The sequence below is a fragment of the Castanea sativa genome, chromosome 10 (assembly GCF_040712315.1).
Source record: "Castanea sativa cultivar Marrone di Chiusa Pesio chromosome 10, ASM4071231v1".
NCBI lineage: Eukaryota > Viridiplantae > Streptophyta > Magnoliopsida > Fagales > Fagaceae > Castanea > Castanea sativa.
The window spans coordinates 4,892,736-4,920,391 of record NC_134022.1 but is presented as its reverse complement, the minus strand read 5'-3'; the positions used below and the strand labels follow the sequence as shown (position 1 = coordinate 4,920,391).

The 27,656-nt window shown below is 33.9% G+C and overlaps 2 protein-coding genes and 1 pseudogene across 3 annotated transcripts; 2 read left to right on the top strand and 1 right to left on the bottom strand.

Annotated features, from left to right (window-relative positions):
- Positions 1-542: 542 nt before the first annotated feature.
- On the top strand, positions 543-8,353 carry LOC142612736 (28 kDa ribonucleoprotein, chloroplastic). Its single transcript, XM_075784879.1, has 4 exons — positions 543-972; positions 1,108-1,206; positions 2,038-2,328; positions 7,920-8,353. Exons 1-4 carry the CDS (start codon positions 586-588, stop codon positions 8,049-8,051), a joined length of 909 nt encoding a protein of 302 aa, XP_075640994.1. The 5' UTR covers positions 543-585; the 3' UTR covers positions 8,052-8,353.
- Positions 8,354-16,235: 7,882 nt separating this feature from the next.
- On the top strand, positions 16,236-18,081 carry LOC142611655 (E3 ubiquitin-protein ligase Os04g0590900-like). 2 transcript variants are annotated; one of them, XM_075783752.1, is made up of 2 exons: positions 16,236-16,529; positions 16,732-18,081. In XM_075783752.1, exon 2 carries the CDS (start codon positions 16,787-16,789, stop codon positions 17,879-17,881), a length of 1,095 nt encoding a protein of 364 aa, XP_075639867.1. In that variant the 5' UTR covers positions 16,236-16,529; positions 16,732-16,786; the 3' UTR covers positions 17,882-18,081. The 2 variants fall into 2 exon arrangements, with proteins under 2 accessions (XP_075639867.1, XP_075639868.1); XM_075783753.1 differs by having other exon boundaries at positions 16,729-18,081.
- Positions 18,082-25,495: 7,414 nt separating this feature from the next.
- On the bottom strand, positions 25,496-27,382 carry LOC142611902 (UDP-glucuronate 4-epimerase 3-like; annotated as a pseudogene).
- Between the last annotated feature and the right edge of the window lie 274 nt (positions 27,383-27,656).

Sequence of the window (27,656 nt, the reverse complement as noted above, 5' to 3'; positions counted from 1 at the left end):
AATCCATAAATAGTATAAAAAAATGCAGTAAAATATATGAATAGTAGCAAAAATAAGATGAATAGTAAAATAAGTTGACAAAAATAATCTTTGCCAAATAGACACTAAAGTGGCGTTTGGATTCATTGCGTTTGCGTTTCTTGCATTTTTTTTTCTTCAGCTGAGTGCACTTGGCACCGTTCATTGTCCATAAACAGTGATTTTAGGCTTATGAACGGTGCCAAGCGCATGAACAGTAATTTTTATTATTATTTTTATTATTTTTAATTTTCAATAAAATAAGCGGTATCCAAACAGACCCTAAAAAAGTATTATATTTTGAATTATTACTCATTTCCTAAACATGGAGAATAAATTAGTTAGTTTCAAAGATGTGGGAAAAATTGTGAACTAGTGGGTAAACTGTAAAGTACTTACTCGCCCTATTTATTTTTAAAAAGTTTTAGAAAAAAAAAAAAAAATTTCCCTCTCAAATCTCAATCTTCAAAGTACTTAATTAAAAAAATAAATAAATAAAAGAAAAGGAAAAGACCTTTTATGTTTACCATCTAATATTCCATTTTATCTTTTCATAACTGGAAAACAATGGCGGCAATAGAAGCTGTACTGTCTATCTTCTCACTCTACTCTTCTTCTTCTTCTTCCTCCACATTCCTCTTATCCCCTAAGCAATTACCCTCTATAAAGCTCCATAGTTTCCGTTCTGTCCCTACTCTTTCTCTCAAATCCCCTGTTTCTCCTCAACCCCTCTTCCTCAACAACCCCACAAGAAATCTCTCTTTCGTACTATGCTCTGCGGTGCAGGAAGAGGTGGTGGTAGAAGAAGAAGAAGAAGAAGAAGAAGAAGAAGCAGAGCAAACCGAGGATTCAAACCAGAAGAGAAAGCTCTACGTTGTGAATTTGCCATGGTCTTTCTCGGTTGCAGACCTCAAGAACCTTTTTGGCGAATGCGGAACTGTAAAAGTTGTTGATGTACGTCTAATTTTCTTTCGTTTTTATGCAATTTTTGAATCATGGGTTTTGATTATTTTTTGAATTTGAGTTATGGGTTTTGGTTACTATGCAAATTTGAGTGATGGGTATTCATTATATGTTTTGAACACTTAGATTATAAAGCAGAAGAATGGTAAGAATAGAGGCTTTGCCTTCGTGACAATGGAGTCTGCTGAAGAAGCTCAGGCTGTGGTTGATAAGTTTGACTCTCATGTAAGTTGTTTTGGCATTTATTTCATCTGTATATTCTGCCTGGTGTTATTTTATGTCGTTGACATGTGTAATCAAATTTAGATTTTTTTTAATCGATTTGGTTTCTGGATAAGTGGTTTTAGAAATTGACTTACTAAATTTTTGGTATACATTCTCAAATGTGTGGTGATTGTTTTGATTTAATGTGGGTTTTGTTCACTGCCCAATTGACTCTGTTAAATGGTAACTTTGTAAGCGTGGTTAGCATGAAATAAAATTCTTCTTTCTAAGTTTTCTGTTCAAATACATTTGCTAGGTGAAGTTTTGGCCAACGGAGGGAATATTAATTTCTAAAGAAAATACTCACATTCTCTTTGTTAGACTGTATTCTTAGTTTATTTATCTTGAATTTTTCTGCATCTTGTCCCCGTAGTTATCCTTTTAAACTGAATCAAAATGCTCCCCTCTCTGCAGTCTATCTTCCTCATTGCTAATGGCTAATAAAATGTAGGTGTAGGAAGCTTTGTAATCTGAAATATAATGTGGAATGAGTGAGATAGTTAGGAGACACTGTTCCATTAAAGTGGCATGTACAGGTCGGTTTGAACTCCTCCAAGCAGGCCACATAGAGTCAAGCTTTTCTTTAAATAGTCTTTGTGCTTCATTTGAATTCTTGTAGAACTTAAATATGGTTCACCATAGCTGTTGAGGACTTTACATCATATATACCAATCTTCAATTTCTTGGATGTAAATGATCATAAAGACTGAAAATGACTTATTTACTGTGTTTCTGATCTGACATTATATGCATCTGGGAACATATCTATGAACTAAGGCTTTTCTGGTGCAGGAAATATCAGGCCGGATAATAAGGATAGAGTTTGCGAAGAGATTCAAGAAACCTTCTCCGCCGCGTCCTGAAGGTCGTACTGCTGGAGAGACACGCCATAAGCTTTATGTTTCAAATCTTGCATGGAAAGTAAGATCTACCCACCTCAGAGATTTTTTCTCTGAAAATTTCAAACCAGTTTCAGCCAGGGTTGTCTTTGATACCCCTTTAGGGAGATCTGCTGGTTATGGCTTTGTCTCTTTTGCTACGAATGAGGAAGCAGAGGCTGCAATTTCTGCTTTGGATGGGAAGGTAATTAAAAAAAGAATATAAATCTTGTTGGTTTTTTTTTTTACTTCTTCCTCTTATGCTTTCTCTATACTTGAGCTTGGATGATACATTCCTTTAGATTACAATAAATAATAGGTTAAATGACTTATCAAAATAAGAAAAATAAATAATAGGTTGGATGGTCTGTGGTTGTGGTTCATAGTTTATACCTATGAATGATAATTTCCGGCTTAACTTTTTCTATTACAATGTGTTGTGATTTAGGAGTAGTGGAAGCACGTTCACACAAATAAGAAAATTAAACAAAACAAGACAACAATATTTAAAGTGGTTTGGCTAATTCAAGCCTACGTCCACGGACAACGCCAACCAAAATCAACTATTGACAGTATGGATTACAACCAGATTCAATCAAAACTCACAAACCACACTCACATACTCACACAAACAACACACACAAACCTCACAATCCCAATCCCCAACAACTCTCTCCCTCAAAAATAGACAAACACTCAAATTACTCTTTGAAGAAACCCATTACATGTCCTTTTAAGGGTTGAGTCCTCTCCCCATGTGGGAGAACCCTTGGGCAATGCCACCAAACCCTTTACAACAATGACTGTTTATGAGATTCCAATTCTATTCCTTGATCAACAAAGAATGCCCAATTACTTCTTCAATAAGGAACTTTCCTTCCCTATCAATGAAAAGTCTTTTATTGCACACCTAGGAAAACCTTTCCTTCCCACCACACCACAGAAACCTAAAAACAAGTCAAATTAGGAATTTGAGTCAATTTCTAACACTTTGACTCACAATGAAAAATCTAGTACTTTGTGTTTATGTACAACTTTTTATGACTTTTATTAGACATGTCTTGAGGTCTCCTATATTTTTTGGGTTTGGGACTCGGTATAGGTGTTTGTATTAGTGGTATCAGAGTCTCTATACCTATGCTCCTTTAGGTTGGATGTTGGCTGGCTTTTTTGTTTTGTACTAGCAGGGTCTTTTTACCTATGAGTTTCTTCCAGAGTCCAATTTTCTTTGGTCTAGTATTTTCTAAGTTGGAGGCTTATGGTGAGTGAGTATTATTAAATTGGTTCACTAGCTCTAATAGAATTAATGAAAGCTTGAAAGTATGATGAGATTGGGAAATAAAAAGCTTAGAGAGAGATGATTATAGACCTTGTACTTTATATATATATATATATTTTGAATAGTGATGTAACCATGGAGTTTTTAAGTTATATTTGAAGTAATTTAGAAATTTGATATTCATGTTGGGGTCTATGGATTAATGGCTGGGTTGTAGACAATTCCAGTTGTTAATGTATGCTTAATTTTAGCCATCATGGTGCTTTATTCTTTTGCTTGAGGGAGCTTGGGGACAAAGGATGGAGAAAAGAATATTTATAAACTTGCTAAGATAGGGACATGAAAAGAAGACACTTGAATTGTGTTAAGTGCATGAAAGATGGAGATTAAAAAGTATGAATAAAAGAAGAGGAGATTAAAGAGTGATGAAAAGTAAGTGACAAAAGAAATTCTTGGTTTTGTTTGAACAATTAGGATAGAAAATGTAGATTAAGAACAAATTGAGTTACCTAATTGAGGAATGAAACCATAGGTTTTGTTTGAATAATTAGGATGACCGGGCTAAAAGACACACTGAGGAGAATGAAAACCGGAAAATTCTTGGGACCTAATGAAATTCTTTTTGAAGCTTGGAAGTGCCTGGGTGACGTGGGTGTATCAGTGTATGTTGGTTGAAAAATATTTTCAATAAGATAAGTGTTAATAAAATGCTTGGTGGAGAAGCACCCTAATACTTATTTACAAGAACAAGTTATTCAAAACTATATATATTACTGTGGAATTAAGTTTATAAATATGAAATTTTGGGAGAGAGTTATTGAACTTAGGTAATAGGTTAAGACATGAAACAACAATATTGGAGAATCAATTTGGTTTTAGGCAATCTACCATGGAAGATATTTTCTTATTTAGATGTCTAATAAAAAAATATAGAGAAGCCCATAAAGATCTCCATGTGATTTTTATTGACCTAGAGAAAGCGTATGATAGGGTACCTAGAAAGTTTATGAGTCGGATTTATAGAAAAGCAAGGAGTTTTGATGTAGTATATTAAGTTGATTAAGGATATGTGTGATGGATTTATAACTAGTGAGAACAAGTGGAGGCATCAATTTCCTATTACTATAGGCTTGTATCAAGAATTAGCATTGAGTACATATATCTTTGTATTAGTAATGGATGAGCTCACTAGATCAATTCAAGATGAATTCTTATAGTAACACAATAATGGATTAGTGTTCTTAAGGTGATTCAAGTAGAATCTTGAGAGGGAAAGATGATGAATTTCTTTGTCCTTGAGATTTCAGGTATGAGTAAATAGGAAAGGATGAATGTGAATAATTGATGATGTGAGGGCTTGGGTTAGATGTTTGGGGCTTGATAGTTTTGGCCATGGCTTAGGGCAGTAGGTGGAGGAAGTGTTGAAGTTGGTTCTTGAAGGGAAATGCCTTAGGGTTTGATGCTAATACAACTAGAGTTTGGAGTTAGGAAAATGAAATTGATGTAAAATGAGATAGTATGAAGTTGGTGGATGGATGAATGAAAGTGTGAATTCTTAGAGAGAGTCACCTTCTCTAAGTGAGACTACTTTAAGGAGCCTCTACCTTCAAGCAAGACTATTCTCTAGTCTAAACAAAAAATGTGCAATCTTTATTCAATGAGAGAAATGGAAGTTACAAGGCTTTATATATACTACAATAGCCTTAATCTAATTGGTCCGCAAGACCCCATATTATTGGTTTACTAAACCCCCATGTGCTCGTACTAATTCAGCTTGTGGTTACAAGAATTAACACCCTTGATTAACGTGCTTACAAACTCACTCTAGTCTATCTATTAGTAACTAATTACTAACTATCCTAATCATGTTTAAACTTTGAAATCTTGTCCAATTGAGCTCCAAGTTGCCATCTCAAGGTTAAATCATGTTCATGGAAGTGAGAGGGAGCCAACATGCAAAATTCAGACCATTCTGTCAAAGGAGTGCCGATCAACACTTCATGGGGAGAGGAAGTGCCGATTGGCCTCCTTGGAGTGCTGATCGGCACTTCCTCTCTATTAGGGATTCAATGCATGTGTAGGTGAGGGCAGATTCTGGATTCAATGCGCATTGCTAATGAGTGTTTGGATAGCAGAATCAAAAGTCACATTCCTGGCATTTTCTATAAGCTAGATATGGAAAAGGCTTTTGACCATGTTAATTGGGAGCTTCTTCATTATTTATTGGAGAGGATGGGGTTTGGTGAAGAGTGGAGAGGGTGGATTCATACATGTATCACCACAGAACAATTTGCTGTTTTGGTTAATGTCACCTTGTGTGTTTTTTTTGGGGGCTCTTCAAGGGTTTTAAGGCAGGGGATCCTTTATCTCCTTTGCTCTTCATCCTTGCCATGATAGTTCTCAATAGAATGCTATAGAAGATGGAGGAAAGACTTATTAAAGTTTTTTAACTGGGAAATTCTATTGCTGGTGGATTGTCTGTCTCGCATCTTTTATTTGCTAATGACACCATTCTTTTTTGTGATGCCAGCACTGAACAAATTTTGTATATTCGTTTGTTACTAACTTGTTTTTAGACGGTGACTGGGTTGCGAGTTAATTTGGGAAAAAATGAGATGGTGCCGGTGGGTGAGGTGGAGAATATACATGAACTGGCAGATCTTTTGTATTGCGAGGTGGGATCTTTGCCTATGACTTATCTTGGCATGCTGTTAAGGGCTTCTTGTAAATCAATGGCAATTTGGAATCCTATTTTGGAGAAATTTGAACGTTGTATATCTGGTTGGAAGAGGATGTACTTATCTAAAGGAGGAAGGTTGACTTTATTAAAGAGCATGCTTTCAAGCTTGCCTACCTATTATTTATCTTTATTCATCATTCCCACTAGTGTGGTGATAGAATAGAGAGGTTACAGAGGAATTTTCTGTGGGGTGATTTATTAGAGGAGTTCAAGCACCATTTGGTGGAATGGGATAAGGTATGCACTCCTTTGGCTTATGAGGGGGTTAGGGATTCGAAAACTTACCACTTTCAATCAATCTTTGTTGTTAAAGTGGCTATGGAGTTTTGGGTTGGAGGAAAACAAGTTGTGGAGACAGATTGTTACTGGTCGAGGCACTCATGGTTGTGGGTTCTAGAGGAGCATTAGAATGAAGGGAGATCATTTCTTAAGGTGCAGGGGGTTTGTTGTGGGTTCTGGTAGTTGAATTTGATTCTGGCATGATAATTGGTGTGGGGATCAATCTTTAAATCTGATTTTTCCTTTACTATTTGAAACTGTTGCTGATAATAATGCTTCTATGGAATCATTATTGGAGAGACAGTTGGAGGGGCGGAGTACGAATTGGCGTGTGGAATTCATTATAAAATTTAACGATTGGGAGATTGATGAGGTGGCTTCATTTTTCCATTTGTTAGGCTCTCATACTCCCCTTGGGGAGGGGAATGATAGGATGATAAAGAAGTTGAAGTGTAATGAAGAGTTCACTATGCAATCTTTTTATGAGAAATTGCGAGGCTCTGCCCCTATGCCTTTTCCTTGGAGGGCCATATGGAGGAACAGGGCCCCTCAGAGAGTTTCTTAGTGCAGACAGCAGCTCGGGAAAAAATTCCCATTTGTGAGAATCTAATCAAGATAGGTTTTTCAATGGTGAGTAGGTGTTGTATGTGCCATTGTAGTGGGGAGACTGTAGATCACCTCGTGATTCACTGTAGCATGGCTTTCGAGTTATGGAGTTTTATTTTTAGGATGTTTGGGGTTCAGTGGAGGAAGTAGGCTTAGTTTTCTTGCTTTTCTTGTCTGTTTGCTTCCATGTACATGACCCTTTGCTTGGAAAATCTTGGTGAAGAAAACACCCAAGTCTATTGACTAATGACTATGTCTAGTAGGCTACATGGCTATGTTAGGGAGAGAGTCTCAAGTTATCATCCACATAGCAGCATACTCATATCCCTGTTACACAGACATGCTACTCAACTCCTTTGGTTTCCTTTTGATGTAGGAAAGAGCATGGGAGAGAATTTTTATCGTTTGTTGATTTTTGAATTTATATGTAACTTTCGTAATTTTAGGAGAATTTTATTTCCTTGTTTTTAGCTGTTTTTAAGGGTTTGTTAGTCCAAAATAGGGTCCTATTATGGTACTGTATTAATTAAGACATGTTTATGAATATTTTTACTTGAAAATTAATTTTTCAGGAGCTTTTAAATAGGCTTGCACAAACGAAATTCAAATTTCAGAATTTGATTAATAATATTTTCGAATAGGTTTTTCTCTTCTTTTTGGTGGATTCCAAAGTTTTTTCTTATGGATTCAAAAACCCTTTATGGATTTAAGGATTTTGTTAAGCTAGAATAATATGTAGCCCCTATCATGCTTTCCATTGCGTGTCACCTTTTGCTTCAATAACATGTTTTGTCTTGGGTTCGATACCAGATAGTATTTTATGCATTTATTTTCAAGTGGATCATTTCTGATTGAGAAGCAATAAACGATTCCTTCATTTCTCCACTTGCAGGAATTGATGGGCAGACCACTTCGTCTGAAATTCAGTCAAAAGAATGTGGATGAAGATGGAGTTGAAAAGGAAGAAGAATCGTCAACTGGAAAGGAAGAAGATTTATCTGAGAATCAACAGGAAGAGCCATAGATCAATAGGCCTCCTATGTTTGCCTTGTTTTTTGGATTGTTGGTTTAGAGTAATCTGGCGGAAGCTGGAATTTTAACCTCAACTGGCCATAAACGTGATGAAAGGTCTTTTTTTAGTTTGTAAATTTTTGCTTTCATTATTCTTTTCTTTTTAATACTGTAAGTTCTATAGACTAATAGTTACTTTTCTCATGTATCTTAGTTTTGTATACTTGCTGACATGTCACCTTCCTTATTTCAGATTTCTAGGTAGAAATTTAATTTGTACATTATGAATTTTCAAAGAAAGCCCTTTTTCTTGCATTACTTGTTGGTATCATTCTTTCAAGTATCTTTTGTTGACTTTATTTTTGATGCTTCGTCTCTCTCTTTAGCACATGGTACTAGTTGAGTTTTCACTGAGCCGTTTAAAATGCTCTGTGGAGGTTCATGGTTCCAAAGCCATGAACTTTTACTGTTGGAAAAAAAATCCAAGACTAACTGTAGAATTATGAAGCTACTTTCTTGATTGGGTCCCCTAAAAGTTTCATGTGAGCTGTGAGAGATACGGCCCATTGTAATTTTGTAGGGTGATCCTGGGATAAATAAAGTTGTTTGAAGTGGGGAAGAGCTTTTTATTAGGATTACACAGGAGCAAAGGTACTTGTGTTTGGGATCCAAAGATGCATATGGTACAAGAGTTATATTGGACTTCAGTAAAAAGTTTTTAAGTTCAAAGGTATCTTCTATACATGAAGTTATAGCTTAACGCTATTGGAGTTATGATCATATTATGTATTGGTATTGATAACCCTCAGGTGGTTGGGGAAGGATACATCCTGGCCACAATGCATTAACATGAGTAGTTGAGATGATATGATGAGTTATAAATGTGCCTTTATAGTTTGTTTTCTTTTCTTCAGAATTTCTTTGTCTAGAATGCATGTATGATAGGAATAGCTGTTGTATTACCAGTCAAAGTGAAAAAGGGGTCAAACCACTACTCTAATGTTTGGACAAGCCTGCTGCTTGTTGACCACTAGAACAATGGTTATATGGGAAAAGTCATTCTGTGGACCACTGCCCCTGCTTAGACTGCTTGCCCTTTTAGATGTCTGTTAGTTCAGTTTCATGAAGATAGTATTTTGTTCGAGGTAATGCTTAAGGATTTCAAAGCATTCTCATTTAAGTTGTGAATAACTCAAATTCTCACCAAACTTCATTTTTGTGGGAATGTGGATTCACTTTAAAAAGATGGAGCATTCAATACTTATAAAAACAAAAACAATTTTTTTTAAAATGACATTCAATTTATTACCTTTTAAATAATTAAAATAGAACACTTTCCAATCAAATTTCTCTCATCTGTTAATTTTTCTTTACACGTTTGGAATGCCAAAGAGAGAATCATATATTTATTTTTTTTTTAGTGCAGGAGGAAAATAAATCATTTTGATTAACATGTCTTGATAAATTATGAAAAACAATTATTTTGGTCTATATGTAATGTTAGACTATCATTTTAAGGGATTTGGCTTAAAAGTCACCATGAGTAATACTTTTGACATTTTTCTATTTATTTCAGCAATAATGTTTTTTTAGAGAATGAATCATTTTGTAAAAAGTGTTTTCTATAAAACCATCTCATTGTCTTATGTTTGGTAGCAATCTTAAATTTGTTGAAAAATAATTTTCTAACTTTCCTTGTATAGTTTATTGTGAGATAAAATTGTTTTCCAAAAAAACTTAGTGGAAAGCAATCTCTAAAAATAAGTCATACTTTTTATGTTAATCAAAAATAGTTTTCCTTTAACTCATTTTTTCTGATGCTATCATCAAACACTAGAAAACACAGATAACTACCTTTATACAGGTTTTCCATCAAAATAAATAGAGCGTATATTTATAAGCTAAGAATATTTTAGGAACAATACATAATTCCTACAGGATTCTTAATAATAAACCTGTTAGAAATTGCATAAAAATTCTAATTTGGCTTGGTTTAGATTTTTTGTGTGTGTAAAGAAAGGATTTTCCTTGTTATGGAAGGAAAGTTACATATTGAAAAAGTAATTGGGCATTTCTTGTCTATTAAGGAATATAATTGAATCCTTTTAAGTAGGCATTGTTGCAAAGGGTTTTGTGGCTTTGGGCTAAGAATCCTTCCACATTGGGAGGAGAAGACTTTTAGAAGAACATGGGGTTTGTTTCTTTTAAGAGTTGTTTAAGTGTTTGTCTATTTATTGTGTGAGAGTTATTGGGTGTATTGGGGTCTTGGTATTGTGAGTTTGTGTGAAATTTATGAGTTAGTTTGTATTCATGAGAGATTTTGTAAAGTTGTGATTTACAACTATTTTGTGTTGGTTTTAATTCCGTGCCAAATTTGATTGTAATTTTGTTCAATCTTATGTACCTTGTATTTATGCGGGATTTCTTTGTAAGGGTTGTATGTGAGAGAAAGTCTGAAGACTCAAGGCAAATTGAAGATCGAAGGAGTTTTCGCGGGTATCTCACGAGAAGCCTTCCCACGAAGTGAAGCCATGTGATTAGTACATGATTGGAATGTGAAGAGTCATGACAGATGGTGACAGCTGATTTTCATGAGTATTTCGCGGGTAAGGCCTTTCGGCGAGATACCCGCGAAACATTCTGTTTTGCTATTTTATCATATCTGATACACCATGTCTCTACCCACACTATATATACCCATATTACCCACAAATTGATATGAGTGTTTTTTAGAGAGAAAACCCTAGCTACAACCCTTGAGAGATAGAGATTGTCATACCCACAATCATCTACACAATTTATTGTGATTTTCCTCAACTCCTACCTCTCCATATCCAAATCCTTGAGAGGTTAATAGCCCAAACACTTGTCACACTCATTTTGAGTGTCAAGTGAGGTTTTTGGTACTGTTGGGAAGCATTGGAAGAAGCTAAGCTTTAGCGGATGCAATCAGGCGCATTGCAGGATCCGGAAAGCTAGACAAGACACAGTTCCAAGAAGCCTTGTTGGAGTAGGAGCTTGGAGGGCTTGGGTGCACTAGATAGATTAGGCTTGGAGGGTCTTTTGCTATTCGTATATCCCAACTTATTGTCTAGTAAATTGATTTACCGCTTGGAGGGCGGCGAAGAGGTTTTTCACCGAGTTCTTTGGTTTCCTCTTCAATAACACATCGACGTGTTATCTTGTGTTTGCATTTCTCTTCCCTACTCTTTTAGCTTTCATTTTTCTACTGTGATTTTATGAATATGGCTTAGAGTAGTTTTATTGCTTGTTTGCTCGCATTTACTCTATTCCGCACTTAGTTTAAATTAGAGTAAAATCAACTGAGCCGTAATATATTAATTTAGGGTCTGAAAAGCTCTTGTGTTTTTAACACAAATCCGAACTTTTAGATTTTGTTTGTGTTTGTGAGGTTTGTGAGTGTTGTTTGGCTAAGTGTGGCACTAATCAATATTATTAACAGTGAATTTTGGTTGTTGTCTATTACCATAGGATTGGCGCGTTAGCCTAATTACATTGTCAAAGACGTTTTGCAACAAGGGTCGAAATGGTAGAACAAGCCCGATATTCCCCTTGGGGTCTTTAGAAATTTTTATTTGTGGAGAGTCATGCCTAAAATTCCAAATGTATGATGAACAAAGGCTAATGATGCTTTAACAAGAGAAATCAAAATATCAATAACAAAAAATGCAGAAAAATGTTTATAACTTCAGGTTTGAAACTTTGACCCATAGATAGCAGGAAGAGGAAATTGAGAGAGGTCGTGAGGGAGAGAGGGAAGGTTCATTTGTACCAATATTTCTACCCCCAAACTTTAGAATAGTGAGAATCTTTGCTGGCTGAATGGGCTTTTGCATTGAGTTTAGGGTTCTCTTAGTGATTGGTTTTTGGTCAATAGAAAAGCTTTTGAACCCCAAGATATCAATCATAGAGTTTATGGTCATATTTGCTTTAATTGGGTAAGAGGGTTATAATTTAGGAAATAAAGTGGACTAAACTTATGGGACATTGTTTCCAAGTTATTGCAATTCTTGGTAGCTACATTTGTGGCTATAACAGGTTAGGCTAATCAATTTAGAATCAGCTATTTTTTTTTTGGGTGGAAAAGAGAGTAGCGCAAAAAACTTAGGCCACAGGCAACAGGAGCCTAAGACATCTTTTCAATGGAAATTTCGGGTACAAGACCACCTCCATGAGCTTTAGGTGTTGACAATGTCCCTTTGCCACTTAGCAATATACATAGGTTAGACTAATGCGAAATGTCTAAAAGAAACTGATCCATACTTTCTAAACCGCACTCCCTCAATTTTCTCCAATATGTCATATGAGTTTGGACTATGCTTAAAAGTATAAAATCAAATGTAATACATGAATTGGGCCCACAACAAGGACAAGCTAGGTTGAATCAAGACTTATAGAAAATGTATCACAAAAATGACCATCAACACATTAAATATTATTGTTTATGTAAATGTTTTCATTTCTTGTTCATGTGAATCCGCTTTCTATTGGATTTTGGTGGACATATTACATTTTCTTAACCAAACCCTTACACAGTTTGAATTGTTATAAGCTCGCATTTCTAATCAAACCTTTCAAAATCGAGTTGACTATTTCTTGGTTAGAGTGAATTTCAAATAATTATTACATTGATTTGGAAAGATAGGAATAAAAAATGAGCATTAAGAAGCAGCATACTCATAAATGAGCATAGTTGAAATGAGAATATTAAGATGGATAAGTAAAAATAAACGGACAGAAAGAATTTGAAATAAGAAAATTTGCCTAAAGATTGGGGTAGTATGTATTGATGAAAAAAGGAGGGATAATTGCTTGAGATGATTTGGTCATGTTCATAGAAGAGCAATTAATGTAGCGGTAAGAAAGAGTGAGTTGATTCAAGTTGAGAGAACAAAAACAAGTAGAGGAGTACCAAATATAAAATTTATAAGTAACAAAAATGGAGATGTCAATTAAAGAAGTAATGAAGATATAAATTAAAACAAAAAAGATTACATATAGCTGACCCTAGCTAATCTGTTGAGAATCTATAGTAGACTCCAAAATTTTGAAGTTAAGGTTTTGTTATTTTTGTTGTTGCGTAATATTAATTGGAAGCCTATAAGCCTAGGGTTGGAAGATCTCTATAATGAAATGAGGGGAAGTTAAGTTTTCAAGTGAAATATTACTAATTAAAAAAAGAAAAAGAAAGAGTGTGACTACTACTCATATTGGACAAAGTGTGAATACTGCTGTTTAATGAGTGCAGATAGGCTAACCTAAAAACTAGCTCATACAAAGGGAGATGAGTCGGGAACATGATGCTATTATGGAAAGTGGCAAGTCCTTGTAAAATGTTGTAGGGTGACCCTGCCTGGTATTTTCACTAGTTGCTAAACTCTTTAGTCTTTACCTAGAAAAAAATAAAAGAGGGACGGACATTGTGCTATCTTTATAGAGGTAATTAATTGAGTGGTTGTAAAAGTTAGTGCAATTGAATCTTCAAATGATAACGTTTCTCTGCTTTTGATTGGCTATTGCATATAAATTGATTTGGTCTCGATTCTGTTTACATATTCATTTTCCTTCAAAAGTTGGATTTTATCATGAGATGTTCTTAAAAATGACTTCGTTTTTATGGAGTAGCCAATTGCTCCCTAATTATAATGGTGCTTGAGTTGATTATTTTGTTCTATTCTATTTTATTTATATATTATTTCCTTTCTGGATGAATTTTTGTCATTAATGTTCAGTTTTCAATTTGCCTGATGTGCCAAGTTAATTTAATATCACATTATTGATTGACTAGAAAACTGTGATTTTTGTTAATGTAAAGTGCAATGATTTGAAGGCAGATGTTATTTGAGCAGCTAAAATTGTTCCTTTATTATTATTATTATTATTATTATTGTTATTATTATTATTATTATTATTATTTTCTGTTGTTTTTGGCAAAATGTAAAAAAGAACAACCTGCATGTTCTCTCATAGCTTTGTGATCTAATCACTCAGATAGAGCAGTGTGATCTTGGAGATTAAGTTATATCATGAAGAGCCATGAATCTTGCTGCAAATAATTGCAAAAGTGGGGGTAGTCCCCAAGGCAAAACAAACAAGCATGTTACATCTTAGCTACAGAAATTCTTGTAGACCTTCATAATTATTTCACAAATCACTTTGGTGATTCCTTTTGATTGCAAATCCATATTTTAAACAAAAAGTAAGGTCATATATTCCTTCTCAACTCAGAAATATGCCCTAAAGCATGTCAAATACGTGTGTTAATGATGCTCTCCTCTATATTTCGATACCAATTTATATTTTTATGTGGCATTCTTTCTTTTAGTTGATTGGAATCTTATTCTCTGTCAAAAGATGTTGTCTAGAGAGGTCAAAGCTGATATGACCTCCAGTTTGTAGATACTTTTTGGGTTTGGGTAATGTTAGCAACCAAAGCTCATCAAAGGAAGAGAAAGAAAATTGATTCACATTTTGTTGTTCCCTGTGTAACACCGAAATTGTCTGGGAGATTGGAGCCGCGTTTGAACATCATGTGAAGACCTTGTTGGAATTATTTTTGAAATTGATTTTTTTTTTATTAAGATGAGATTCGAACTACAAACATGAGGTTTCACAAAAACTAACATAAATGGCAAGTCGGTAATGTAAATTACATAGACATCAATAAACCACTAAAAAAGTAAAAAAAATGTAAAGAGGTTTTGAGTGCTTGGTTGGAGGGAGAGAGAGAGAGTATTCCTAATTGACAAATTAGCCTGATATTCAGGGCCTGATTACATATAAAAGTTTTGTTAGAGCTTCACTGTGCCAATAAAGAATCTGGCTGGAAAAAATGTCAACAAAATTCTGGTACTAGTGTAAGTTTGGGCATTATGCTTGCAAGTCTTTTACTTTTTTAATGGGATTAAGGTTCCTTGTGATGAGTTTGAGTTTGATTGCCGGTATAATGTCTAAATTAAAACTCACAAAATTTTAGTCTCACTCCCTTTAATTGCGAGAAAAAGTGGGCCTTTGGTTCTAGCCAGAATATATGCTCCTATCAAGAGGAATCTAAAGGCCCCCACATAGTTGGACTTGGAGTCGATGCATTAAAATGACACAATGGTGAATTTCATTTTCTTGAATAACTTTGTCACCTGTCAGTGTTCCCAATCCCAACATATATTCCCTCCAATTCTTTTGTAATTCTTTAATTCTAAACATCTATCAAGAAGCTAATAAACAATGTTTAAAAGAAAAAGTAAATGGCTTAACAAAAAAAAAAAAAAATGCTACAAACAGCATTTTTCACCACAAATGAGTTGTTGAATTGTTATTGATTGTCGTATAGATTTACAATCAATATCATTTCATTATTAACCATTAATAACCTCTAATTATAAAATATGTTGTGACTATAAAATTAATATATTAAAAAAGAACATATATATAAGTGTTTGTGAGGTGTGGGGGTAAGAGTCTGGATTTAAGTTTTCAGGAGGGAGTTTCACATACATATATACTTAAATTAAGCTAGAGTATAATTTCTGTCTTGTATAAAAATAAAAATAAAATCAAGATAAGGTTCTTAGCAAAATACGGTTCTACTGAATACTAATGCTCAAATCCCTTACATCACATGGTTTTAGCTTTGTTGATATAAAGAGAAGGTAATTGTGCAAGTTCCTTCATTTTCCTAACAAGGTACAGTAATTATAACCATAAAAGATTGCTACACCTAACATGTCATCTTGTTTTAGGAAAATGGTAGGACCACCGAAAATGGCACAACTTTGTACCACAGTTCACCACGTGGCGAGTTGTAATCGGTGAAGGTGTGTCCCCACATGGCCCAAAGACACTACTTCACTAGTCACAACTTGCCACGTCGCAAGTTCTGGCACAAAGTTGTGTATTTTTTGGTGGTCCTAGCACAACTCCTTGTTTTAATAACCATATTCCTTGATAGAAAATTAGGCTAAATCTTGTTCACTAATCTTAGGGGATCACAATCGCAACTCTATTTAAGCTTTCACCATTTAAAGATTGATGTTCTCTCACTTCAATTCAACTGCAAACTACTTTATAAAATTTAAAAAAAAGAAAAGAAAAAAGCATTAATTACTTTAATGAATTGCCCAACCAACACCACCACCTTAGTCAACAAACCATTATCTCCGGAAAAGATTGGCCAAATAAAAGAAAAAGAGATGAACAAGAAAAAGAAAAAGAAAAAGAAGAAAAGAACACCTATCAGCTCCCTATGTTCTTGTATTACTTTCCATCTAAGCACCTGTCCCACCCCATCTTGTGTCTCTTCATAGAAATTTACATTATAGGAGCCCTCTCTGCCTTTTACTCGTTATTCTTGCCTTCCCATTCACTTCTTGTTAATCTACAAACCAGCAGCAGTGTTTTCTATTTTGCTTATATGTTCTAATCATTGCTAGGAAGAACTTGCCACGAACCATCCTCTTAATAATCTCTTCAGGTAAGTATACCTGTTTTATTCTATTTTTATTTTACAATTACAATTTACAAGACACAATTGTTATAGATTTCTTGTAAGTTTTGGAAATTTTTTTGTAATTTCAGTTTGTAGTATGAACCTCTTTTGCAATTCTTTCGAGTAATTTCATTCTCTACATGTTTTGAGTACAATTTTGTTCTTTGAATATTCTGCATCTTAGCAGGAAGAAAAGAGAAACATGATTTAGAAAATGTTAATAAGTTAAACTCCTAGTAGTCATGGGAACTCTAGAAAATCCAAAAACTTGGATACCATATATGAACAACAAAGACTGTTCTCAAGGCTTTTGTAGCTTTCACTGTCCCCAATGGTGCAGCTTCATGTTCCCACCTCCACCTCCCTTTGAATTCCCTGATGACAATTCTAGTCCAAATTTCTCCCCTCTTGTTATTGCAATCATTGGCATTTTGGCAAGTGCTTTCCTTCTTGTAAGTTACTACACCATAATATCCAAGTATTGTGGCAACCCGGACTCAGCAAGAAGCAGAGAAGATCATGAATCCAATGAAGAGTTGGAAGAGAATCAGAACCCGTCTCTCCATGAACCATGGCATATTGCAACTACTGGCTTAGATGAGGCTCTTATAAAGTCTATTACAGTATACAAGTACAAGAAAGGAGAAGGGTTGGTCGAAGGCACTGATTGCTCTGTTTGTCTCAGCGAATTTGAAGAAGATGAGAGCTTAAGGCTCCTGCCAAAGTGTAGTCATGCTTTCCATCTCCCATGCATTGACACATGGCTCAAATCACATGCGAATTGCCCTTTATGTCGCGCTAATATAGTGTCTTTCAATGCTACGCCGATTCCATTGCCTGTACCGGTGATAGAATTGCCTTCAACCAATGAAACTTTGCCAATAAGCCAACCGGCAAATGAAAATATAACTCCTGCACAAGACATAGCAGGGGGAGTTACAGAAGAAGAAAGTATGCGCGGTGATATTGTTCCAAAGTCCCCATTTCGTGCTTTTAGCGATTTGGGCAATTCAGAAGGGAGAGATACTATAATTGAGATTAGAGATGGAGGATATCAACATATTAGAAGATCGTTTTCGATGGATCTTTCATGCCAAAGCCGTGTCTCTGTTGCTGATATTTTGTGCATGAATCAAGGTGAAGATGTTCAAGTGGAAGAGTGCTCCGCTGAGGCTAGCTCATCTAAACAATTAGCAGGAGAAGTTGGGAAGTCTAGCCATCGAAACCGGGTGTTGCATTTTGTAATGAGTCCTATTGCAATGAAGAGACAATTTTCAAGTGGAAGATTCTTTCTCACAAGGCATGGGAGAAGACCACACGCAATCATTCCTGTCTGAAAAAAAGGGTTTTCAAAAAAGATCTTTTGATAACAAAAATGGAATCATTAAAATTTTGGTGAGAGGATATTGAAATTGATTATAAATTGTACTCATATAGTGTCCATCTGTATGAGAATTATAGTATTTTCTAGAATGAGGAACATCTCAATGTTTTGTGAAACTTTTCTGTTTTCAACAAGGTTTCTCCATTACGGGCTCATGGTGTGTGGTTAAATTCGTGTACCAATATACCATGGTCTAATTATGTCATTTAGACGAAGCTTTACTAAACTCTTTCTTGTCTATCGTACGAGTATGTCTATGTTCCTTTGAACATTTGTATGCCATATTGTATGCTCCTTATATAAGGCTTGCAAAGCATGGTTATAAGATGCTATAAAATGCTTTTGTTTAGTCTACCATTTCTTCCTATTTCCCTGATTTTCTTTTGCCATATAGCAGTATGCATTGTCATGTTAGTCTGATTGTCCAATTTGCGGGGTAGACTTTATTTTCTAAATCTAATAGTGTATAAATGATTTGGTAGTTTGTACACTTTCAGACTAGTAAAATTTAATCTGAATGGACAAAATTTTTAGTTGAGATATCTCTCTCTCCAATCAATTTGTGAACATGTTGGTCATAGAAACATAATAGAGGGATGTCGTTTTTCTCGACATTGGGCCCAAATGGAAGGCCCGTCAATTAAAGAACGCGCCCTTAATTATTGGACTTAATAGTTACTGTGCTTGGGCCACACAAAGTGAACTTGTCACTCTGGATGCATCTAAATTTTCTTGTAGCCCTTGAAGTTTGAAGGGTGGCAAATTTTAATTTTTCATGGCTAATTAATATATGTGGAAAAATACAAGGGTTAGAATGTACAAAATTAAAACAAAATATCGTCCTATTCAGCAAAATATATATATTGTCCTATACACAATGCCAGCCATAATAATTTTGTCAGCATCTGGCTGTGAATAATATAGGTGGAGGATGTTAGATAAGTCTTCTCATAGAATTATTTGTTTCACATTGTGGACTTGGTATATACTATTGAAGGATCATATAGATCCAAAAAATACTCGAAACTTTTAAGTTGTACAAAGTTTAGCTACAAAATAAATTGTAATTTAAGATTGCAACCTTACTTAATATTATTAATATTACTATATATTTCAAAAATCTAATCGATAGATTACATGTTCTTTACCCTCTTAATACACATGTCAAATTTTGTGCCTATCAAATATTATTTACTATATGATCTATAAGATTATATTTTATGTATAATTTTAAATTACAAAAACTTGCAATTTAAACAATTTATTGATGACGTAACTATTGATCTTTAATTTTTAGAAATTTTGCAAGTATAAAGGATATAAGAAGAAAATGTAATCCAATGGTGGATTTGTCAAAATTCACTCAAATTAAAAAAAAATTGAGTAAGATTGTAGCCTCAATCTACAACTAATTTTGTAACTAAAATTTGTCTTTTTAAATACCTCATCTTCTAAAACACATGTATGATGTATATAAACGTTCTTGTTGTTTGTTATGATTTCACTTACTCAGAAAAGAGGTGCTACAAAAATAAGAGAAATGTCAAGCACACAAAAGAACTTATAATTAATTTCCACCAAATTATATAGAGGTGTGAGTAGGGATGACAAGTGGGTTCCAGTTAGCTCTACTGGTAAAGTTTTTGATGGTTGTATAAGAGATCTAGACTTCAATCTCCGTCTACACTAAAAACTGATTGGTGTCTTGGTCTGATAATAAAGAGCTATTATCAAAAGCGGACGTTATAGGTTGAAACTTTCTAAAAAAAAAAAAGTATGGATGACAATTTTTATCCATATCCATGAACCACCCATTACCCATCTTATTTGGATAAATCTTAACCCAACCCATTTGAAATATTTGGGTTAAATGGGTAAAGACTCATTAGGTTATTTAATTATATGGGTCTTAATGGATAAACTCACTAATACCCACTAAAACCCATCTAAAATTTAAACAAACAACAAAAATTCTAAATTTCTAGAAAAGCTAAACAGATTACAAAATTACTAAGAAAAGCTAAAAAGTCACCAGACAAGCAAAAAAGTCCAAATCTCCCTGTTTGGTTACTAAGAAAGTAGCACAAAACGACAAAAATAGGAATTTTGAACCTAATAAATTTGTTAAAACATAATCGGAAACTTTACCACTCAACTAAGCCTAAAAATAGCCGATTTTTCATTTTTCTGATAATAAAAGCAAAGAAAAAGAAAGGATCCCAGAAAAGCATCACTTTATTTTCTTTTCCTCCATTTTTCGAGAAACCAAACAAAAATTTCACTTCCTTATTTTCCCTTAAATTAAAATTGAAAAAGTAGAACAAGAATGCAAGAAAGTACCTCAGAGAGAGAGAGCTAGAGAGATAGAGAATTCGAATTTTGAGAGCGATTGGTTTTCAGTGAAGCTTTTCTTCTCTCTCTCCACTTGACCTCCAAAAAATTTGAGCTAAGCTAGAGAGAGAAAGAGAGAGAGAGGCTATATCGGACGGATGGTGTCAAGTATCAGAGATTGGGATCTAATCCAACGGTTAGGATCTTCTCTCTATCGCTTTGTAACTCTCTCCGCTTCTCTTCTCTTTGTGTCCTTTTTGTGTGTTGTACTGTACAAACTTTCTTCAACACAACAAACCATTAATTTCTGACACCACAACATAGAGCACTCTCTCTCTCTCTTAACTCGATCTCTCCAACTTAGTCTCTCTTCTAACTCGGTCTTGGCCAACTCAGATCTCTCTCTCTCTCTCTCTCTCTCTCTCTCTCTCTCTCTCTCTCTCTCTCTCTCTCTCTCTCTGTGTGTCTCTGTAATTTTTCTTCCACCCATTGGGTTAAATGGATTAAATGGGTGGGTAACTAATTAAATGGGTTGGGTTAGTAATGGATAATTTATTTATATATATATATGGATCATAAATGGATAAATGGGTAATTACACACCCAACTTATTTATGACCCAACCAGCCCATTTGCCACTCCTAGGTGTGGGCTATGTCATGCCAAATATAAAATAGAGGGATTATATGTCAACGTGCCTTAATTAGACAATTCCATTATATCATTTATAATTAAAAAAAAGTTTTATATATATATATATATATATATATATATATATATATATATATATATATATATATATATATATAAAGAAAACAATAGTCTAATGTAGTTATGGATAAAATGGTCTTGGGCTTTGAAAAAGAGAGAATTTATTTATATCCCCAATACAAGATTGTCTAAATTCTGAAATCTCAATCAAATTCTAAAATCTAAATGAAATTATAATATTTCAAGACATTTTAATTGATTACAAAAGAAAATATATTCACTACAACAAAAAAGCTGTATTGCAACAAAATTTTTTGTTGCAATAAACTTCAAATTGCTATAATAAACCTTTATTGTAACGAGAAAATTTCATTGCCCAGTGATAAAGAGAATGACAGTAGACTATTGCAACAAAATTTTCATTGCAATAGAGTTTAGTTGCAATAAAATATTTTTATTATTATTAAAAATACTTTATTGTAATAAAAAATTTTGTTGCAACAAATTAATACAAGTTATAATTAGTCTATTGGAACAAAATTATTACAAGTTATTGCAACAAATAAAATATAGTTGCAATAAATTAATACTTTTAGTTCTTATTGCAAAAAAAAAAAAAAAAGCTTCATAAATTAGTTCTTATTGTCATTAAAGTTCTTTTTTGTTACAATATAGCCTTTTTTTTTTTGTAGTGATTTTAATTGTTGTAATAAAAGAAAAGATATTCACTGCAACAAATTATAATATTTCAAGACATTTTTATTGATTCTAAAAGAAAAGATATTCACTACAACAAAAAAGCTTTATTGCAACGAAATTTTTTGTTGCAATAAACTTCAAATTGTTATAATAAGCCTTTATTGTAACGAGAAAATTTAATTGCCTACTGTTGCGATAAAGTCTATGGCAATAAAGACTATGGCTCCAACAAAATTTTCGTTGCAATAAAATATTTTTATTATTATTAAAAATACTTTATTGTAATAAAAAAATTAGTTGCAACAAATTAATACAAGTTATAATTAGTCCATTGGGACAAAATTATCACAAGTTATTGCAACAAATAAAATATTGTTGTCATAAATTAATACTTTTAGTCCTTATTGCAACAAAAAAAAAAAAAAGCTTCACAGAGTAAATTAGTTCTTATTGCCATTAAAGTTCTTTTTTGTTGAAATGACTTTGTTGCAATATAGTTTTTTTCTTGTAGTGATTTTGATTGTTGGGCCTAGTCCCCTGAGGGCTATCATACTTATTTTTTGGCCCATTTTCTTAAGCCTTTTAAAGGCTGGCCAAAAATTCTAGCACATGTATAGGAGAAACACAACAACACATAGAGAGACAAGAAGACAATAGCTAAGAACAAACACGTGAGAGAGAGAGAGAGAACGGTTTTGAGATGAGTTTTTCATTTTCTTTTTACTATGCTATTGAAACTTATTGAAATAAGTGTCTCAAAGGTGTTTGAGGTTTTGTTCAACAAGTTTGCAAGATATCGTTATGGTGCAAGATATCGTTAAAGATGACCTCTTGTATTTCTCCAAGTTTGTTATGGAGGGTTAAATTGTGTGATAAAATTTCAAAAATACAAAAATGATGCACTCTGACTTACAACTAACGCTCTATTTATTTCGACATAAATATTTGTAGAGGTAAACATGTAAAATATTTGCAAGAAATTATTTTCATGTTACAGTATTTGACTATGTACATAAAAATGCTGTGTAAAATATTTTTCAATGTTTGCGGCACAACATAAAATGGAAAACATGCAGGAGGAATGTAAATGTTCTCATAGAAGGGATGCAAATCTGAGTATGGTTATATGAGTGCTTATCAGTAATGTATATTCACTCTTCAAAAGAGACATAAGTTACAATATAGAGAGGGGGTTATGCAATATATATTGTGCACCATAATACCATTCATAAAGGTCTAACAATTAGATTGTTGAATAGCACAAATTATTTTTTGGTAGCTTACCTTTAATATGAGGGATGAGAAACAAAGTGTGGGGAGTAAAAAGACCCTGATGGGTATATGGGCCTTTGGGCCATGCTAAGGAAGGCCAACCTTCTCATGGGTTTAGAACTTGTTAGTACTATGGGTCGGCCCATATGCCGAGGATCCGAGGATCCAGCCGAGGGTGAACTTCCCCTCGGATGGACACCGGAGAACCCGGGACTTCATGGTAAAGGTTAGGGAAGGACACGGTCAAGACCAATGGTTAAAAGGGGTGAACCCTTGAATGTCCTGGAAGCACCGATGTTAGAGAAATACCAAAGATAAAGGCTGCCACCTCCACATTAAAGACCCTGCACTTACAACCCTGGCCGCATTAATGGGGAAGTGACACCTGAACAGTGGAAGGGAAACTTCTGGTTACTATTCAAAGGCACTGAGAAAAGAAATATCTAGGCTAAGGGGGAGTTGGGGCAACACGTGTACAAAGTATCAAAAAGAAGAGTATTTAAGGAGCAACCTAGAACTGAAAATGGGGGGACTACTTTGTAATCTAAAAGGAAAAGAAGAAAGAGAAAGAGATAATAGAAGAACAACTCTTGGCTTCGTCTGAGGAGGTTGATTTACAATATTCCCCGTTGTTTTTGAGTATTTGCAATCTTTGGCTTGTCATTTAATCCTCACACACTTCTAACCTGGGTTTCAAGCCCACACTCTACAAATTCATATTGTTTAAGGCTCATTGGGCCTGAGCCCGTAATTGTTCTTGGGGCCAGGTGCAATTGTGCACTTACACAAAGATATGGTCCAGGTGTAATCTTATTTATTTTGAAATAAGGTGGACTTTTACCCTTAAACTTGTGAAAAATGTTGTGAGATTTTGTTTGGGAAATAACTCTAATGGAATATAGACACATTTATATATAGCAATCCTGAAATTTAATTTAAAAAAATATTGGGCTATGATTCATATAACAATTTTGGAGTTTATATCTCACGACTAAAGGAACCAAACTAACTGCAGCTTGGAATGATTTATCACAAACCTTTTACTGGAACATCCATGTCATTACTCATTACTAGCAACATATCTTGCTTACTTCAAATTTTATGCCCAAGCAAGATTGTTTAGTATAAGGTTGTCTTTAGCAATTTAGATATTTCTGAATGAGCTCAAACTAACACTTCGTGAATGAAAATTATATATATAAGCATAAATTAACATTCAATGTCGGCTTAAGTTAGCAGAGACATCTTGCAACTACTTGCTTTTGGTTAAGCTTAGCAGAGACATCTTGCAACTACTTTCATTTGGTTAAGCTTGTTTCGATATGTGAAAAAACATCAACTGTCTCTCAGGTTACAACTTTTAATCTGTGAAAGATCACATGAATGTTATTAAAACTATCTCCTGAAATGTAGCCCAAAGCCTAACATCAATTCAATATGTTCAGATAGATGTGAAGAATTCCTAACTATTTCATATATTCAACAACTTACTAGTATGCATGTTGAGCACTCCTATGCGATTAAGAAAAAATGACTAATATTATAATTCACAACCGACCATATCCTTTAAGTCTAAGGATAACTTATAGCCATTTGGTTGAAAGTTTGGCCAACAAGAAACTATTCAATAATATTGAATCACTAAAAGGTTGCAAAAAATCACAAAATAACTAATCAAGATGGCTGGTGACATCATGAGCAGTAATATTACATGCCAATTCAAGCATTAGTACTTAAACCTACAATCTTCTTTGAAGGTTGATCAAGGCCAATTATCAAGTTAGAAATTTTTTATGCATGAAGTGGCATGTAAAATGTAACAACACCTACGTTTTTTTTTTCTCTAAATTCTTTTGTTAGGTAAGGAACTTAGGATTCACAAATATGGAGAAAATAAGTCAAATGGTATATGACTTCAATGAAACTGACCTCTATCAACCAGATGGCTAGTCATCAAACAACTATCTAACTATTGGAAACAACATAACATAGTCATGGTATTATGTATATATCAACATGACAAGCAAAAAGATGAGAGAAACATTCATAAATTTTTGGTTGTAAGGATAAAAGAGCATCAATTTTCACTTCCCAAGAAGGGTAATTTGCTTCCAAATAGCATGTTGTCATGATGATAAAGAAAACATATCTTTTTAACTCTTTATGAATCCAACAAACTCTAACATCAAATCCAATCAAAATTGTTATTAAAAATATCCAATAAAAATTCAATCCAAATGAACATACCACACGTGAAGAAAACCTAAAAATAATAAAATAAGCTAAGGGCCTTATAGCTCAACTATCAATTTACAACAACAACAAAAAATAAAATAAATTAAAATAAATGACATTTTTATGAATTCCTAGGCACTATACTTTAGATTCCTCAATTAAATTCAAAAAACATAGTTGCATTAACCAATATAGCACAAAAAGTGTCATCAATACAACGCTATATTTGAATTTCATTAATAAACCAAATTTATTAGTATCTAAAGAACCGTATCTAAGCTTTTTTGGATCCAACCAACATATCACTCCACAAATTACTTCAACCTCGTCTCCAAATCCATACTAGGCTCTTCTTCACCAATATTATATTAGCATGAGTAAATCTCACGTCCCTATTCTTAGGCAATTCATGTACATTTCCCTTTTCTTTCCTCTTCAACAACCTCTTCAAAATACTCACAAGCTCTTCAACATTCACTAATGAAGTTTTCCCATAATAAAACTCTCAAAAGTGCTTCTAAACCTTTCTTTTTTACTTCACTCCTACTACTTTTTTCAACTATATCCAATGCAACCATGCAACCTTCACAACATCATCAATGTATGTAAAATTTCTCCCTACAAAAATACCTCCATGCCTTCAAATGCAATTTTTTCCCTTTCATTATATATTCTTAGTGAATTCAAAATATAATAAGTTTGGTTTCCCCCATGGCCCAAGCACGTACAATGTAAAATCTCAACCCCGTGAATAAAATCCTTCAGACATAATTATAATTATGTTATATTTCTTCATTAGCTTTTTTCTGTAGCAGCATGGAGACTTGCTAGTTGGTCAATATATTCTTTTTTAGAAAACGGTAATTTGGTATTTAAACCATATACAGAACTAGAAAAAGCTCACACGTTTGCAGATAGACATGGCAAAACGGGTCAGAATTTTCTTGCCCGACCCGATTGATTCGCAACCCGATTGACCCAACCCTACCCGCCCATTTTGCCACATCTACCAATGTTGAGTAGATTGAGATTGAGGTATAATTCTTATAAAATAATTACTTATTATTCTTTACTTAATATGTTATGTACTCCATTATAGCTTATCATTCTTTACTTGCCACCTTCATTTTCTCCTCCTACTTTAAACAGATCGAAGATTATATCAAGATTAACTTCTAGAAAGCTGGAACAAAAGTTGCACCAAATTTGGGTATCAAGTGTTTAGTGGTAATTGGTAAGTGGTAACAGTATCACCATTGAGAATTTAATCACGGTTAAGGAACTCATAAACAATTGACAGATTGCATCTATTTAAAAAAAAAAAAACTTGTTTGAAAAATACAGATCAACTGGACCCGTGACCCAATTGACCCATTTAAATATGACTACTTGTTTTGACCCGCGACTCAATTGACCAGCAAACCCGATTGACCCGACCCAAACCCGACCCGACTTGCCCATTTTGCCACGTCTATTTGCAAGTTGTGGGTCCAAAGATTTACATGCTTCAAAAAAAATAATGAACCAGCAATGTTGCTATGAATATAAGAATGTGTATTTTTCATAGCATAACAAACTTTAGCTTGTGTTGCCCGATGCATCAAGTGGGTGAACTAGACAATGTCGAAAAATAGGGTGTGGGTGTGGTGCGGTAACTCGGCAATATTCGAAAAAATAAGGTACAGGTGTGACAAAATACGTTTATTAATAAACTATTACATATATTTTTATTTTTGTTTTCTATATATTGCTAAGCATATTTTTTCATATAATGGTAAGCATATGCTAATTTAAGAGTAATAGTAGATAATAAAGTGACAAAATTTAGGGTTTGAGATGAGTTTAGGGTTTTTTCTTTAAACTAGGATGTCAAAATTGTATGTTTTGAAAAAAAAAAATTTAAGTTTTTTTTTAAATAAAAAGAAACACTTATTTCAGCCCATATAGGATCAATTCAGGGCCAATTTTGGACCGATGGGGCCAAATCGGAAGATGAAAAAAAAAATGATCAAGGACGCACGTGTAGCCGCATCCATGGCCGAACAACGCGTCAAGCATATCGAACTCAGGTGCATCGACCCAATCGGCGCACCCATGCTTTCCAGGTTAGGTTGGGATAGATTTGAATAGTAACTTGAAAAGACATTTGAATATGACAATCTAATTGTTTGTGTTAAATAATGTATATTACCGACTTCCCAATCATGTTGATCGTGATTTTGACTATTACTAGTCCAAATGTGTTTTTGACTATTACTTGTCCAAAATTAATTTAAGTCTCAAAAGAGTTCTCTAGATAATTTGTTACTAGCAATGAGCACAATATAATAATAAATAAAAATGTGAAAATCTCATACCCAGGCCAAGCCTAAATCATAAGTGCCAAGCCCATGCCGAGGCCCTAAATTTCTCTATTCTTTCATTTCATCTCTCAGCCTTAAACCCTAAATTTCTCAACTTTGTTTTTGCTTAATAAAAAA